This window comes from Rattus norvegicus, chromosome 14, assembly GCF_036323735.1.
Source record: "Rattus norvegicus strain BN/NHsdMcwi chromosome 14, GRCr8, whole genome shotgun sequence".
In the NCBI taxonomy this organism is placed as follows: domain Eukaryota; kingdom Metazoa; phylum Chordata; class Mammalia; order Rodentia; family Muridae; genus Rattus; species Rattus norvegicus.
In genome coordinates, this window is record NC_086032.1 from 37,810,527 (window position 1) to 37,826,105 (window position 15,579).

General features: G+C 37.0%; 1 protein-coding gene across 1 annotated transcript in view; it reads left to right on the forward strand.

Annotated features, from left to right (window-relative positions):
* Positions 1–11,125, forward strand: part of Gabrg1 (gamma-aminobutyric acid type A receptor subunit gamma 1) — a 71,360-nt gene extending 60,235 nt beyond the window's left edge. The window contains exon 9 of the mRNA NM_080586.2: positions 10,616–11,125. Within this exon, the coding sequence (NP_542153.1) occupies positions 10,616–10,885 (270 nt within the window). The 3' untranslated portion in view covers positions 10,886–11,125. The remainder of the gene's footprint in view (positions 1–10,615) is intronic.
* Positions 11,126–15,579: the final 4,454 nt, after the last annotated feature.

The following is a 15,579-nucleotide window of genomic DNA, read 5'->3' on the forward strand; positions in this document are numbered from 1 at the left end:
CTTTAATTGCAACATCATAGGTTTCCAATATGCTCTCATGCCTTCCCATAGGCTCTCGTGTCTCGAATCCTGATTACTTCACTACCTGCTTTCCGTGTTTCTGTCCCAAGATTTCCCCTGCTTTTTTGTGTTCACTTCATATCTGTACAAATTCCCATTCCACACATGCATCTCCCTCATCAAAAGTCCTCTTCATGTTTCCTAGTTTCCACATGTGCAACGGGTTAAACACACAGAAGCAAGCAATTGACAGAAAATATGTGTTGTAAATGCAGAGAAACTCGGTGCCTCCACTAACATCAGAACAAAGACATGAGTTCTGGCAATTTCTATTCAATTACTGTAAGGTTCTTCTATATTAAATTATTTTATAAAAGTATCAAAAGTTATTTAGGATGCATTTTGAATATGGTTGTGTTTTTTCACACCTGCTATTTCAGCAGTTGGAAGGTATAGGAGGGGGACTGTTATGTGTTCTGGGCTGTAAAATAAGGCCTTGTGTCAATGTAACAAAGCAAATATTAATAACATCAAATAACATCTCTTTGATTTCTATTTCATAATACGTTTGGATTTTCAACAATGAATGACACATGGAATTAACTTACTTTTAAAAAGTAAGGTCACATTTAAGGTTAAAACCCAGCGGTAGCAGAAAGTCATAGCTCTTCCATTCTTCCTTGTTTCTGTAGATTTGTAGACCTTCACGTTCCCAATCACAGTGACTAAATTACAGACTGCATAAATTGATGGTAAAATTGATTTTAATGATTCTAATACATGTAACAACTTGATGATTGACAGTAATTTCATTTTATAAAGGCAATTATAGCAACCTGAATCCAATCTCTGACATTCATTGAGGGTTCCAGGAATTGATTTGAGCACTTTACATGATTTCATTTACACTCAAAGAAACCATACAAGCACACTTTTGGTGATTTTTCATGAGGACAGCTTTGTTTAATGTTGGATCACAGACTAACACACAGGACGTTTGAGAACATACAGCTCTGACTTGCTGCCTTTCATTTTAACATTTCCTCTGTTCAAAGTATTTATTAAAAGTAGGTTTTCACGTCACCAAAATTGACAGTGACAGTATATTACTGATTCCAGCAAGAACGCTCAGAGCAGATTATGCTGAAGCTCAAATAAAGACAGTGTAAAACATCTCTTCTCGATAAGCAGCTTGTAACACTACTGTGATGCGTGCACCATTAGACTCATGGGATCATGTTGCTCACTTTAAGTTTGGGAGCTTAATGATTTGAATCTCTTTTCTTGTTTTTATATTATTTGATTTATAAATTTGGACATGATTTTAATCCTATTTTATTTCATCTATTATATTTTAAACGTTAGAGCCTAGTAAACTTTGGTTTTAGTTCTACACAGGCTATGCCTAGCATCCATGGACTGCTTGAGACACCATGGAAAGTGGTCTGTGAGGTATAATTTTAATAGACACATAGTGTTGAGAAGACAACTATGTGAATGTGGGTCACATGGTACTCAGAAAAATTTCCTTTCATTTCAAGTGGAAAGAATTCACTTGTAAGGCCTTTAAAAATATGTATTCCATTCAACATCTGGCAGAGAAAGTTTATAGAGATACTGTAGCACTGTCAAAGTAGTTGTCTGGACAATAAATTGCAGTTTTCAGAAGAAAAAAATTTGGAGAAAAATTAAAACAGAGGAAAAACCACATGAACTGAGTTGAGGTTTGGAGACTGGAATGAGAGAAAACTAGTTTATGCCCAGAGATATGACATCTAATACAGTAGCTGTTAGAAACTGGTTAGGTGGGTTCCAAGTGATATGAGCTGAACAAAATTCAAAAGGTAATGTCTTCATAGCATTTTTGCACTCCATATTTGACATGCTCCTGCTATGCTGAGTATAGTTGACAGAGAGTATATTGCAGCTCCATTGGACACCACTGCTTACAACACAGGAGCTTTCTGGACAAAATTACTCATGTTGAAGATAGACAAGTAGTTTGTGGATAACTTGTGCATTTCTAGTGTCATGTTAAGATTATAGTTTTTGTTCTTTCAGCTCTGACATGCTACAGACATTTCTAAATAGAATGGGAGAGTGGCATCTATATACAATAATGAAAATTGAGGATAAGTACATAGTGTGTATTCTTAACTTGTTGAAGAGGTGGGCCCTAAATCTTACAACTATGGTATTAGCTCAAGAAACACCATACCACTGAAAATAAAAACTGGCATCTCAAAGGAAGAGAATGCGGGGAAGGGACTACCAGCCCCCCAGTTCAGTCTTCTTTGTGCAAAAGGCTAATCCCCTTTCCAATCAGCACATGTCTGCATGAATAAACCCTCAGATAGCTTTCAGAGGATACAATGAAATAACAAACACTTGTGTCAATCTTCAATCTCACAAATCATAAAAGATTTTTTTTTCTTCTGAAATGGTGTTTGGCAAAGCTCCTAGGCAGTATTTTGTGGTATTGGTAATATGTAAAATACAACAACTACCAAAAAGGCAGCAGCTTAAGAAATTACAAAATGTCAGTGGATGGTGGGATAAGGCGGTAATCGCTTAATGTCAACTGCAACATCAGTTAGATAATGTGAGTTCACATGCATCCAGGTCCCACTCGTACCTTTCTATTTTGTCATCTTATATAGCATATGTTTGGGTTACTACTGTCCTCAGACTAAATAACTATATTAATCATGGAATAAGATCCGACAAAAATCTAAATTTATACTAATATTAGTATTTGAAGCAAATAAATAAATAGAGCAATAATGTGTAATGAGAAACATGGCTATCTCTGCCTAACTCTGTGGCCACAGATTTCAACATTAAAATGTATCACCATTTTGGCTTTATTCTCATGAATAATCTCACTTGTTTCTAATATTTTATAACAAATTTCAAAGCAAAAATGTCAGAAAAAGTGAAAAATACTTATTTTATATGAAAGATAAGCTTTTTTATTGTCTTATTTCCATATATGTGAATATATTTATATGAATATATAGGAATAAATATATTCACTCACGTATTAGTATTTTGTATATTGTTTAAATTTAAGTCTTAAAATTTAAATTCATATTTATGACCAATTTTGATGCCACTTTATTTCTTCTAACTTGTAAATTTTATTATATTTTATAATGTAAAATAAATGTCAAATTTATGGTCCCTCTTTTTATTTAATATTTTTATCTTTTATGCTTGTGAATTTGATTCTTTTTCTAAAAGCTTCATTTTATCATTTTAATCGTGTGTGTGACTGTGTATGTATATGTGCATATGAGCACAGGGGACCATCGGGTTCAGTAGATGACTCCTGAACATAAAGTTAGAGGTGTCTGTGAACCATACATAGTGAGAGCTAAGACCCTGTACCAGGTTCTCTGAAAAGCCTCATGCCATATGTGGACTTAAACAGTGAGAACTTTTCCAGCCTCTACTTGATTCCTTATTACGGAAACGTCTATTTACTCCTCTAAACGTCGTCATTAGGATATTAAGATATTTATCTTTTTCCAGAGAGTGTATGCTATCTGGTTGCTGGCTTTGTCTCTGAGAGACATCAGGGCTCCAGGTTAGTCAAGACTGCTGGTCTTCTTTTCTTTTCTTTTTTTTTTTTTTTTTTTTGGTTCTTTTTTTTTTCGGAGCTGGGGACCGAAACCACGGCCTTGCGCTTCCTAGGCAAGCGCTCTACCACTGAGCTAAATCCCCAACCCCGACTGCTGGTCTTCTTATGCCATTGCCCTCCTTCTCAGCTTCTTCTAGCTTTCCCTAATTCAACCACAGGGTTCTCCCAGCTTCTGTTCATTGGTTGGATGTAAGTATCTGCATCTGACTCAGACAGCTGTTTGTTGGGTTTCTCAGAGGACAGCCATGCTAGGTTCCTGTCTGTAAGCACACCATAGCATAGGTGACAATGTCAGGCCTTGGAGACTCTCCTTGAGATGGATCGCAAGTTGGGCCAGTCACTGGACCTCCTTACCAGTGGAGGTCTCTTCTCTCCATTTTTGTCCCTACAGTTCTTTTAGATGGGAACAATTCTGGGTCAGAGTATTGGTTGTGGGATGGCAACCCCATCTCTCCACTTGATGCCCTGTCTGTCTCCTGAAGGTAGACTCAACAACTTCCCTCTCCTCACTGTTGAGCATTTCATAAGTTCCTTCCCTTTGAGTCCTGAGATTATCTCACCTTCCAGGTCCCTGGCACATTCTAGAAGGTCTTTTCTCTCCTCCCCTCTCCTCTTCCAACCAGCCTTCTCCTTCTCCCTCCCCCATGATTTCTTTCTTCTCCTTCCCAAGAGGAACTGAATTATCCTCATGTGGACCCTTAAGTTTGTTAAACTGCTTGAGTTCTGTGGATTGTATCCTGAGTACTTGGTACTTATTTCATTAATATCCACTTATTAATGAGCGCGTACCATGCATGTACTTTTGGGACTGGGTTATCTCACTTGGGATAATATTTTCTGGTTCCATCCATTTGCCAGTAAAATTCATAATGTCTTTGTCATTAACACCTGAATAGTATTCCATTGTGAGAATGAACCACATTTCGTGTATCCATTCTTTGTTTGTGGAACATCTCAGTTGTTTCCTGTTTTTGGCTTTCACAGATAAGGTTACTATGAACATAGTGGAGCATGTCCTCCTGTGGCATGTTGGGGCAAACTTTGGGTATATTCCCAAGAGCGGTATTGCTGGGTCTACAGGTAGAGCTACTTCCAATTTTCTGAGGAACCTCCAGGTTGTTTTCCAGAAGGGTTGTACCAGTGTGCAATTCCACCAGCAATTCAGGAGTGTTCCCCTTTCTCCGCATCTGCCAAAATGTACTGTCACCTGAGTTTTTAATCTTAGCCATTCTGATTGGTGTAAAGTGGAATCTCAGGGTCTTTTTGATTTGCATTTCTCTGATCACTAAGGACTTTGAGCATTTCTTTAAGTGCTTCTCAGCAATTCAAGATTCCTCGGTTGTGAATTCTCTGTTTAGTACTATACCCCATTTTTGGATTGGGTTGTTTTGTTTTTAGGGAGTGGGGAGGCCTGGCAGGGGTGGGGTGTGAGTAGGGGTGGGGACAGCCTCTTGGAGACAGGGACAGGAGGAATGTGATGAGGACCTGTTGGGGGATGGACAGGGAGGGGTATTATGAATAGACTGTAAAAATAAATGAATAAATAAAAGTAATAAAAACAATAAACAAACAAAAAACATACAAACAGAAAATCCAGCCTTTAAGTAAAAGGAATTATTAAAACATGATATTTATTTTTTTGAGAATTTTATGTATTCTTATGTTTTGATAATGTAAATGCCCATTCACTCGTCTCCAATCTATCCTAAGCCTTCTGACCAAAATTTACCTTTATGTGTTTGCTTTTTATACTCTTTGAGTCCATTTAGTTCTACTAGCATGTACGTACTGTTGGACCATCTACAGGGCCACATGCCTGAAGAAGATAGACTCTCCTTCCCTTATCAGTCATCAATTGCTAATACCTCCTCCGACAGGACTGAAACCTCATAAAGTCCTCCCCAATTTAATCCAGCCTTGGAATGATTAGCGGGCTTTATCTTACAAGGGTCTTCTGCTATGAGTCGTATGTACTAAGGTTCTTGCTACAACAGCCATGTCGTGTCTGGTAAAATTGTTCCAGCATGGAAACCCACTACCTTTGGCTCTTTAAAATCTTTCATAATCTTTCTTTTCCACATGACCTCTGAACTGTGCATGTAGGATGTGATGTCACATCATGTATATATTTCTTATTTTCTGCCCATTGAACTTTTCTGAGTCTCTGCAAAAAAAAAGATGCTTCTCTGATGAGGAGGTATCTTACAGTCCATATTTCCATTTTATGATCTTTTACTTCTCCTTATATTTTTAAATAGCTTACAAACTTGTGATTTTTAAAAGAGTTTTCATCCATCCAACATTTTTGTTAACCCACTCCCTGTCCTCTCCTTTCTTTTTCTCTTCTCCCTTTGGCCCCATTCCTGCACTCATTCTGGCTTAAAACTTTAGTCCCCCATTTGGTCCCAACCCACAGGTGCTTATCATCTTATAAACTTTCCTTTTGTGCCAATGTCATAGATTTCCATGTAGCTTTCTTACACACAGCTCATTTTGTTAAGCCGTTTCCTCACTCCTGTCCCACCCTCACCATCACTCACACCAGCTGCAACCCTTCTGGTTCCAGCATTATTCTTCTCTGCCACCATTTTCCTTTCCTTCTCCTGCCTTCACCTTTGATTAAATCCTTTTCCATGGATCATTTCTAGTGTCCTAAAACAAATACTCTAAAACAGAAGACAGGAAGCTAAAAAGTCTCCACTTTATTCAGTTGAGGTCTCCTATTGAACCCAAGTTTCACAGGTAGGCTAGGGGAGGTAGCTAGCTTACCCTGGGATCCACTGTCACTTGTCTCTCAAGCACTGTTGTAACTGGAAACCACCACGCCCACTAGGCAGGGCAAACGCTCTGTCTTCGGAGCCATTTCTTCGCAGTCTGCATCTGCTCAACTTTTCACAGTTTATTCGTCTGTATTTTCTTATGTTTTAGAAACACAACAGCTTTGAATAAAAGTTCAAATTTGAAGAAACTCATATATCATTTGATTTTTAATTATTTCTCTTAAAATATATCATGCCTGTGAGGTGGCTATTTTTTTTTCAAAATCTAATGCAAAAAAAAATTGATAACCGTCTATATGAGAAAGAATTAAGCCCAGTATAATGGTGTTTATATTCTTGACTTCTGATTTACTGCTTAGATGGCCACAAAACAGTGCTTAGAGTGAGATTTATAAGCCATGCCTCAGTAATATCACACCATCCCAAAGTTATGGAGGACAATGGATGACTAAAGCTGTTGTCTTCCTGCCATTTTAATGGATTGATTTTTTTTGTAATAACCACTCTTCTTGTTAGCAGAATGTGTATGTGCATTTTGCCATGTGTTTTATAGTCTGTTTGACATGCTCTTTTCAGAAAGCAATAGCAACTTAGAAGGAACAGCAGTAGTACGTGTTGCCTAGTTGCCACCAAATGCATGCTCCACATGCCCTATTACTTAAGTTGGTCTGTAGCATTGAAACAGTCACTTTTCCATGACAGGGATCTCAGAGACAGAGGAACAGCCATATTTCTTCTTCAAGTTCACACATACAGCCCAAGTTTTTCTGACTCTAAACTACTTGCTTTATATTAGCTAATATTTCAACTCTTTCCTGAGCTACGGCATTTTCAAATATTATTTTTATCATTACAAATATTCATATTCAGAATCAGTTGGGTATCTCTGCATGTAAATACATATTTTACCAAGACTAACAAACTAAGTTCAATCTCAGGTCTCAAGGACTTTACATTTATCCTATATATTCATTATTGTGCAGATGCACATGAACACACATGGAAATATAATAAAATAAAAATAATAATCAGAACCTGTTATAAAATGTTAATTTCATAAGGATCTCAAATAATCCTTGAGTTATTATTATGGTCAAGCAGTATTGATTGTTGTATAACAGCTTATAAAACTTACTTAGGCACCAATAAATTTTCCCCAGAGAAGATTGCCACATTCCTCAATGAGCCTAGTTTGATGCATCTCTTGCTCCTAATGCTGAGTTTTGATGTGTCTATATGCATTACTAACTTGTACATGTACCATATATGTCTTTGTCCTTTCTGGTTTTTCAAAGCGTTTTTCCTTTTTTTTTTTTTTTCAACTCCCTTGTTATCAACTTTTATTCTCTGTCTTCAATAGGGTTTTACTGCTGTGAACAGACACCATGACCAAGGCAACTCTTATAAAAAACAACTTAATTGAGCCTGGCTTACACATCCAGAGGTTCAGTACATTAAACTCAAGTCAGGAGCATAGTAGCATCTAGGAAGGCATGGTTCATGAGGAGCTGAGAGTTCTACATCTGGAGGGCAGCTAGCAGAACACTCACTTCCAGACAGTTAGGACTGGGTTAAAGCCTACTCCAACAGCAACACACATATTCCAACCAGGCCACACCTCCAAATAGTGACACTCCCTGGGCCAAGCATATACAAACCTTCATATACCATTCCCTGGCCTCCATAGACATGTTCAAACACACAAATCTACAGGGGTCATACCTAAACATAGCATAATGCAAAAAAACATTTAGTCCAACTCCCAGTGTCCCAATAGTTTATAGTAGTCTTAATAGTGTCAAAAGTCAAAAGATCAAAGTCTATTATGAGATTCATTCAGCCACTTAACTGTAATCCCCAAAGCAAGACAGGAAACTCCACACTCTGCATCTCCATGTCCAGTGTTAAAACGTTCTTCAGATCTCCAGCTCCTTTTTCATCTTTGTTGAATGCAACAAACTTCTTTCTCCTGCACTGGTTCTACTCCCGATTAGCAGCTTTCTGGACTCCAGGGCAACTTCAATGTTACAGTTTCTTGTTTCAAAGTCTGATATCCACACATGATCTTCTGGGCTACTCCAAAAGGCTGGCATCACTTCTCCAGTCCTGCTCTCTGTAGCACTCCAAACTCAGGTTGATGCACTCCACTGCAGCTGATTTTCGTGGTCATTGAAAGACCCCCAGAGTGGGGAGACCCTCACTCAAGTCTCGGGATGACGCAACCCCCCAAGAACTCACACAAGACCGTCCTTGTTGTAATCACATGAGGTTTATCGATAGCAACCAGTGCACTGGGGTCGAGACTCGTGTCCCACGCAGGGGCAGTGGAGTTCGACCCCGAGAGGCTGGGAGAAGAGGTATTTAAAGGGAGAAACCACAACCTGAGGGGGCAGGGATGTCGTCATAGAATAACAGTGAAAAATCACAAGGAAGAACTCTCTGTCTCCCAAGATTGTTTCCTAGGAGAAGCTGTCTCTTACTTCTCAGATTGTTTAACTTCATGGTCTGCTAGTTCCTAGGAGAAGTTGTTTCCTGCTTCTCAAAATTTTTCTCTAAGATTTATGGTCAGCTAGTTTCTGGGAGAAAGCTGTTGAGCTGGCCAATGTAATTATCCATTCTATAGCCCTAGGAGAGGCTTCTTGGAACATACAATTCTGGGGCCTAACCTGTTTTCTTTTTCTGCTCTAAACTTTGTGTCTAGGGGGGCAACTTTAAAACTTTTATCTTTCATTCCCCACTTCTTCTCGTGGCTAGTTCTAATCTTAGAACTATATTTTTGTATCTTTATAATATTGTTTTTTTTTAACCTTGTAAAACATGATATTGTTGACGTAACATCAAAATCTGAACAGTACTCATCTTTTTCTAATAAAGGTAACTAGCTTATTTAACACACAGGGACCTATAATCAGAAACAGAAGCAAAATTAAGAAGGGTCCCATAAGGGAAGATATCAGAGTAGTCATTCAAGGAGATCTACTAAACCAGCTCTCGAACCATCTCTGATGTGTTAAGTCTAGGGAGCTTTTTGGCTCTTTTTTGGTTCTTTTTTTTTTATCGGAGCTGGGGACCGAACCCAGGGCCTTGCGCTTCCTAGGCAAGCACTCTACCACTGAGCTAAATCCCCAACCCCTTCTAGGGAGCTTTTTGAAGATCTGAGTGTCCCTCTAGGTCCCAGCTCTCAGCCCCAACGACTAGTATGTGGCTGGTGAAGGCCAAGACTTGACAGCTGTCAGGGTGGTCAGCAGCACCAGGTACGGTTCTTTCTGGCGAGGCTCAAGTGTCTGGGCTCAGTGTTGTTGTATGTAGCCAAGTCTCCAACCTGGAAGTGGTGAGATGTCTGAGGGGTCCCCGGGGCATAGGCTGCTGCCAGCTGATTTCTTTCTGTATCACCTGTAGGTCTTTTAGCCTCCTTTGCATGACCTCTTCAGTCCTGGGCCATCAACTGCAACTGAGGCTGCACCTTCACTAATGGCCTTCCATGACCTTTCTCGGTGCCAAGCCTCAGCTGTTCTTCATTACCCTTTCATTCCTTCAAACCTAGTACCACCTGGGTGACTCTTAAATATTACCAAGGACAGCTGCAGCATAAGGTACAACCTTGACTATCTTTGGAACACAGCTTCTTTGTGCTCTCAGAAAAAAACTTCCCAGATTTCACCTCAAGGATGCTCATCTCTTCTTAATCTCCACTAATTTCTTAGCTCCAGGTAACCAGCATTAATTGTCCCAGTAGCCCCTTCTATTTTTGAAGAATCCAAAGCGTTTTTCCTATTAGAATATCTTTTCTTGCTATTTATTCTCATTATAGCTAAGATAAGTAAATTGTATAACATCCAATAGCAACATTATAATTGTTTGAATGTTCAACACCATAGAAACATGTTCATTGCCATTTTCTACTTAGATTCATAGTTGACAATATTTTTGTAAATAAACTTTCTAGTTAACCTGGAAATATAACCTATTGTATAAAGTTACCTTTTCCTACATAGTTTTCTGAATAGAAGAAAAGCTACCTATAACAAAGTTGATTGAAATCTGCAAATACATTGTAATTGAAAACAACCAATATTTTGAATCAAGGTGTGTTTTTTAATTGATTATCTGTTTCCTGATGAGTCCCTGGCAGGAGCAAATTTATTTTCTTTTCTTGTATTTTTCTGTCTCATGGTCTCCCTTAATTACTCAGGTATCCCCAGGTCTCCATGCTGGATCTACTCTGATTCCCATGAACAACATTTCTATGCCTCAAGGGGAAGATGATTATGGTTACCAGTGCTTGGAGGGCAAAGACTGTGCTACCTTTTTCTGTTGCTTTGAAGACTGCAGAACTGGGTCCTGGAGAGAAGGGCGAATACACATACGCATTGCCAAAATCGACTCCTACTCCAGGATCTTTTTCCCAACAGCTTTTGCCTTGTTCAATCTGGTTTACTGGGTTGGATATCTATACTTATAAGTTCTGCCAATAGATAAAAAAATTCATAAAAATCTGGCTTAGTCCAATATAATCACTTGCATTTCATAACAGGAAGTTAGAATTTAAAATGAAAGTCTACCAGTTAAAATCTGAATCATTTGGTCATATGATTAAGGCTTTCATAAATAAATAAGAAAGAATTATTCAGGTTAATTTACCTAACTAAACATGAAATTCATTGTCCAATATAGCACATTTAAATCATAAACTTATATTTTTACTTTGATGTTTTTATGTTTCTTATATACAACTAACATTGGACTTAATACTTATGTGAAAAGTATTTTGAATATTAAATAATTTTGACACATATTTTATTTAAATATCTATTACTTATAATGAAAAACGACTGCCTAATATTAAAGTATTCTTTGCCTAGATTCACCATTAGCTTGATTTATTTCTTGTTTTGTCTTTCCCTGTTTAGGATATAGTTGCTTTAAAACAAAGCCATGATTTTCTTGGATCATGAAAGATATGCTATTCCCCAGCTGAAAATAATGCATTAATTACTTTTTAAATAATTTATTTTGTGACCTGACAGTTTGTATACATTTATATATTTAAACACTGTTGTGTCTTGTGTTTGACGTGTAAAGCAATTACATCAAACTACTTGGCAATTATAGCTTCCAAAATGGACAAAATTTACCTGTAATCAAATCAATTTTCTGTTCAATGTTAAATGGAAGTCAAGGTACATTTAATTTGAGGTTTTTCAAATGTGGCTAGGAAACACTAAAGTCATTTTTTTGTTTTTCTTGCAATGCAAGTTCAAAAACAAAATCAAAGTTATTTTCTGCCTTGTAGGATTTTATGAGGTATAAAGAGGTTAACACTAAAATGTTAAAATGTACTAACAGTGAAATCAAGTGGGAAATGTTTTTTTTTTTCTTAATGTGCTACAAAAGAGATTCACGAGTTCAAAGAAGCATTGAGTAAATGTGCTTGATTTAACAGGGCTTAAAGAACCATCTGGCAAACTAAACTGTAGGTTGTCTTGAGAATACAGATTTAAATACATGCTATCGATACTTTGTAGAGTAGACATATTTGGGAAACATCAAAACTATTTATCTACCCACTGATTTCTTACCCGGCTTTTACAGCTGTATTATAATCACTGTTTTCTCTTCTTGAGGCATGTGAGACTTCTCCAAATTCATTTTACAAATGGACTTTGTGAGAGACAACTATAATGAACTTGAGTAGGGACATCAGGAAATCCATATAGTGAGGAAAAGACTCCAGAGAGTCTCACTGTAGGGAAAGCTGTCACAGTTACCAGTGCTACATCTGTGAGCAGAGGCTGAAGCTTGGAAATAGGCAATAGAAATATTCACTGTAGGTCTGGCAAGATGGCCCAGCATACTTGGTGAGGACCCAGGCTGAGTTATCAGCCTCCATGGGGCAATTTACTATGGTCTATATTCAGGAATCTGAGGCCTCTTCTGGACTCTATTGATACTGCATGCACATGGTTTACAGAAGCAGACAAATACATAAAATAAAAATAATAAATCCTAGAAAAGAAGACATGATCATTGCTGACAGTAGTTGTCACAATGAGAGGCTTTACGAATAAGGGTATTTTTGATTTTGAAGAGGAGGTGGCCATGTGGGTTTTTGACACAAATGCTTTTAATTAAAAAAATTTCTGCACCTGGTGTATCAATCACTGGATAAAACTTTGATTGTATTATAACGTGAGAATTACAATTCTCCAGGTAACTATAACTTCCCCCTAAACACACAGGATTTGAAGCAAAATAAAATATTGACTTTTTTAACAAATGGAGTTCTGAATGAAATTTTGACTCTGTGAATATTAATTTTTAGATATTCTATGCATTTAGGTTCAAAATATTACATATTGGAAAATGTTAATGAAATCAACATCATTCGAGGGGTAAATGAAGTATGGACTGTCCATGAAGGCATAGCATGCTTCACTATATTTTTATGGCTACTTCCACATTTGTATTGACGGCTTGCTCATCGTTAAGGGTGGGAGGGTGTTTAGAGGCTCTGTCAATTGTATCTCAGCATGACTCTATGTTAAAGTCCTTTTAAATGCTTGATAGAAGTATGATTAATTTTCATTGCTGTTTTAATAACTAGGCTTTAAATGGTGACAATATTTACAAGTGAAAATAAAATTGTTAAAAATATCGTGTTCTCTACATATATTCCTTGTATATATAATCATCAAATAAGCACTTAGCTTCAGAGCCAGTGGGATTTTATTTAAATATAATTATTAGAAAGACAGAAGAACAAATCTAATTATTCTAAACCTAGAGACAAAAAGATCATATTTTTAATTAGAGCTTAAGAACTCCTGTAGAGGCTAGAGCTTATCTTCAAGGGGGAAAAACCCAGCACTTTTTTTCTTATTTCAATTTTAAAATCAACTCTGATGAACTATTAAAATAAAGAAATCATTTTCCAGATAAGGTGAAATAATTTATTAGATTTATTTTCCTGCATATGTGGGAAATTGATTTTTAATACTAACATAAACCAAAAATATAGTCACTAGGAGTGACAAGAACTGTCAAATAGGGAGATGTAAGAGTAAATGAAAAGGCGGTAATTCATGGAGACCGGGTGCCTCCTTACAAAACCTGGATTTAAATTGTGTGAGAAGCAGAATATGCGTAGCGGCATTTTATTCTCCAGGAGAGAACAGCATCCTAAGTAGTTTCCTCTGTGTGCTCCATTGTCCACCAGAACATTATTTTGAACAGTTATGTGCCCCTCATCTATATGATCACAAACAGAAGAAGAATCAGCATTGCATTTGCTAGCCAAGCCGGGACACTTGGAACGACCTTAGAGACCGAGATGTGTTCTCTGCCATCTTATAGGGCAAGCACACACCGTCCTGCAATTGAAATACACAACTGCAATCAAAACACAATGCCAACTGAGTATGCCCTTCATATAGTAGGATTCTGCAGAGCTGGGGTGGGCGGAGGGAGGGAGGGAGGGAGAGAGAGAGAGAAAGAGAGAGAGAGAGAGAGAGAGAGAGAGAGAGAGAGAGAGAAAATGTTTACATTTCCAGTTGACAGCCTTTAAATTTTTATTCATAATGTGTTCAAATGATTCTGTAATTTTTTTAGATCAGAAATTGATCATTTTGGTTAGATGAAAAATTTTCCTCTTTGTCCACTAAAATTTTAGATATTCTAACCCATATTTTATTCTAAAAAACATTTTGAGTATTGGGATTTAACTCAAGATTAATTTAACACAATTTTTTAGATTCATTGATTTAATTTCATATTAATGAACATTGCCTTAAATAGTTGAGTATAAAATGGACATTTCTGAAATTTCAGTGGGTTTATGCTATGAGTGAGCATGGGCATTAGGATCATTAATTAGTGAAGGACAGTCTAGGGCTGAAAAAATGGAGAAAACATTATTGACAGAGTTTTCGGTGATGAGTCGATAGCATGGAATATGAGAGAAAAAGACTAGATACTAAAATTTAAAAATAAACAAAACTAAGAGATAGATAGTGTGTTTGGGCGGCCTTCACATGCACATCTTGTATTCAGTACTTGCATGGTTTAGAATACACAGTGAGGCACACTCTGTCCTACAGTGTTGTTTACTGTTGTACTTTAACCCCATTTTAATCTGTCTGATCTATCTCATTGTGGATGAAGAAAAAGGATTATATCCCGAAATATAAATTTTAGGTGAACTACCTTTACAATTATTTTTTTAAATATATCTTCATTATTAAAAAGCACATGCCTGTAATCACAGTTTTGGGGTTAGGGACAGAGACGGGAAGGACCCTAAAGTTCATTGGCTATTTAGTATGTTCAATTCAGTGAGCTTCAGGTTGGATGTGAAACCTTTTCTCAAAGGTGAGGTGGAGACCAATCATGGAAACCCCTGCTGTAATCATGTGGCCTCCACACATATGCTGACAAGCACATGAGCACATACACTCTTGGATACATGCATACATCACATCCACATATACAAGTCCAGAAAAAAACACACAAATGCATACTCATTTTACTGTAAATAAACCATTATTACTCTTGATAAAACCATATTTTTTATATATAGAAAACCTCTAGTCATGAGTAATAAACTAAATGTTCTTTATTAGGGAGTGAAATTTACAAGGATCCATCGAGTCTGTGAATAAGAAAATTTGTGATAACTGGAAAAAAGGACTATGTCAATTTCAAAGGAGAATGTACTTAAAGTAGTTCGTGTCTTGATAAGTCACTGTAATAACTGTTATTTGCATCCATTAAGTGTGCACAGCCACTTCGCATAATAAAGTTTCAGGCTCGTGATTACAGTGACTTTTGTTCTGCTTCTGCCTCCTCGTCTCTGCAGAACGCTTGCAAATGTCTCACAAAACATATTGCAATTTTCAAAAACATTTTGTACCTTCCTGATTCTAAGTATAAAGTAAATCCAATAACATTTTAAGGTGCAAAGAGTTCTGGATTACATTTTCTTAAAACTTGTCCTTTTTGATAGCTCCATGCATGCTCCTTTGCTCTGGTGACACCAGCATATGGTGAATTCTGGTTAATTAAATCTCAATTACAATCAAACTTTTCTTCTGTGAGAGGAATTTTTTAAAGGAATTAAACTATAAGAAACTGTGTTAACATAACTTTTGTGTATGGTTT